General features: G+C 35.7%; 1 protein-coding gene across 2 annotated transcripts in view; it reads left to right on the forward strand.

Moving 5' to 3' along the window:
• Positions 1–307: 307 nt before the first annotated feature.
• Positions 308–2820, forward strand: part of LOC118735043 — a 16030-nt gene continuing 13517 nt past the window's right edge. The window contains exons 1-2 of one of the 2 annotated variants that reach the window (XM_036464635.1): positions 308–540; positions 598–721. In XM_036464635.1, coding sequence (XP_036320528.1) covers positions 434–540; positions 598–721 — 231 coding nt within the window. In that variant the 5' untranslated portion in view covers positions 308–433. Of the gene's footprint in view, positions 541–597; positions 722–2820 lie in introns of those variants that run through there. The other variant, XR_004992501.1, reaches the window with a different exon arrangement.

Genomic DNA, 2820 nt, shown 5'->3' on the forward strand with positions numbered 1-2820 from the left:
GCTAGCGACTGTATACTCGAAAAAGCAATGTTGCCAGTTTTTCTCATTAAACCATGTTCGAATCGTGGAAATTTTGGAAGATCACAGGGTTGCTTTTAGCATTTAGATTCTTAATGCAAAAATGGAGCTGCATTTAGTTGCATTTAGGTGACGAATTTTGTATGGATAAATGGACATTTAGAGTAGCATTTAGAGCTAAATGCACTAAATGTGCTTTTACGCATAAGCAAAAACAGCCCATTACCGATTGGCACAGGCCCTAAATATGACTATGAATATGCGCCATCGATGTAAGTAGTTCATTTAAAAACATCGATGAATCGATATTTCCATCGATGTTTCTCCAGATCTATTTGAAAACATTGATGCATCGTGTGCATTTTTAATTCGATGCTAAATTAAGTTATTTTCTGGGTTATTACTATTGGGTTCCATGATGATGATTCCTGCAATAGTTCCTCTCCGCCATTTTCTTTGTACGCAAAACGGATGGCGGTATCTTAAACTAATTCATAGAGAAGGAATTAGAAAGAGTCATGTGTGAGTGGGTTAGTTATTCTCTTCAAATTTTGTGTTATGTAATAATCTTTTAAATAGAGTTTCATACCGAGTTGTTCCAGCCAAACAGTCGAAAATTACTACAGTGGGTGCCGAAGTTGTGGGAGCAGCAATGTGGTGGTGGATATTGTGGCATTTGTGGCATGAGCATGAACATATCACGGTAATATCTCATTAAAATTTTTGCTTCAATGGGAAAAATTTAGTGAAAATCGACAAGAAAAAAAGTAGGATCTGTAGGGGGAGAGAGTGGGGGCGTATTTTGGGTTGAGGTTTCAATTACGGAATTCGTCATCTATATATAGTATAAAAGAATGTCGAGATTTTTTGTACGCGGTAATCTCGAAAACTACTGAACGGATTTTGACGAGATTTTCTCTATAATAATAAGACCTTTTACTTTGTTGAGATTGCCATCTCGTGCATTAATTAACAATCCTTGATCCAGCTGCGCTTTCTTTAAAAGCTCTATCATATCTCCTTTAGTAGCTAAGTCTAAAGGTGTTTTATTATTCTCATCTTTACCTGTATCTATCGACAGGAGAGTGAACTTTCCTACTTAGAATTTTAATATGGTTGCCTAAACCTAACCTGTCTAAAAAATATAAGATCCGCACTGTTCATTGGGTTACAAAAGATGAGAGTCAAATGAAAGGGATTGCACGATGTCCTTGAACCAGATTCAACTGAATCGGTTTGGAACGATGGAATTTCCGATTAGACTATTTTCGGGTTTTCAGCTGACATTTCCGCATTGAACTAGAGTATAAATAAGACTGTATATGAGTAATTTTTTAAATATCAAGCCCTAACCGCCAAAGTAACGCAAACGACATTTTTTTCAAATTTTTCTTTTTGATGCAGAACCATTCCTAGAGCATCTAGATGCATTTCGGGTACTGTTTATGAATTTGTACAACGATTTTGGGTTGCTGTGCCCAAACGCGTTAAACGAATCAAAAAACTTTTACACACACTTGTAGACAACAGTTCACGCTTTATTACAAAAATTTAATTTACTAAATCTGTGCACTAATTTAACAATAATGTCGGTTGGAGATATGGTATTTGTTCCAAATTTTTGTTATAAATTTGTATATACATTTTTATATACAAAATATTTTTATAAAACACCCAGTAACCAAAATAGACATCACTGGGGCGGCAGCCCCAGGTTTACCACACAGAAACGGAATTCTAGTTACCTCATCTTTTCCCAAGGTTACATCACAATGTCACAGAAAGGAGAATTCTACGTAGTAAGGGTTATAATCGCTAAGCGCGGCCGAAGGCCGCCTACGCAGAAAGGTGTTCTCTGCAAAAGGTGTTCAGCCCTCCTTCGGACGCAAGTTTAACTTTGTTTTTTCCTTGCAAAAAATCTAAAATTCCCCTATTTTCAAACAGCTCCCCAGAGGTCTGTGGGAGGGGTTGGGGGGAGGGGAGACTTTTCATAAAGTGGCGTCAATCCTCTTTCGGTTAGGGGGGGACTTGTGGGGCCCACACCCCACACTCCTCCCCCTCTACCACACCCCTAAATCGTTGTACAAATAGCTAAACATTTCCCTGCATTTCTGCATTAAAACGAAAATTAAAAAAAAAAAAATAATTACGTTATTTTGGCGGTTACAGCTCGATATGTATATACATGTACATATACCCTGTGGGGAATTTCGTAGCCGTCTACTATAAAAGCCAACTTTTTGTCCACTTATAACGGCCAACTTTTATCTGGTTTAAAAAATTTTAACTATAAACACTTATTACTCTATAGGTATTCTTTTATTAGTTAGCTTATTTTCACTTAATAATATAAACTTCTATTATCGTCCGGGCCCGCTTTAACTCAAAATTTTTTTTATAAATATTTAAACGAATTTCCAACGTTACACTACATACTTGCTCAGTGCTTTTGAGAAAATACCAAATATTTTCGCAGTATGTGGAGAATGTCTCTTTTGTTATATAAAAACTTCGTCTAAAGCATCGTATATACTTACAAGTATGGAATCCTTCGCCCAGCCAAACAGCGGACGTGCCTGCCAAACTGAAAAGCATGATGGCGGCAGTGTTTTTAATGTGGTTAAATACGCTTTTTTATTAAGTTAAAAATAATACATATTTCGCCAACCAAAAACTGTATAAATAAATATATAGCATCTTGCTATAAGATTTATTTATAAAAACGGTATATACTTATGGCCTTATTCATAAAAAATAGAAATAGATTTAAAAAGCTCTATACAGTAATATTCAAAAAAAAAA

Source organism: Rhagoletis pomonella, unplaced genomic scaffold (genome assembly GCF_013731165.1).
Source record: "Rhagoletis pomonella isolate Grant_MI unplaced genomic scaffold, Rhpom_1.0 Rhpom_scaffold_00003, whole genome shotgun sequence".
NCBI lineage: Eukaryota > Metazoa > Arthropoda > Insecta > Diptera > Tephritidae > Rhagoletis > Rhagoletis pomonella.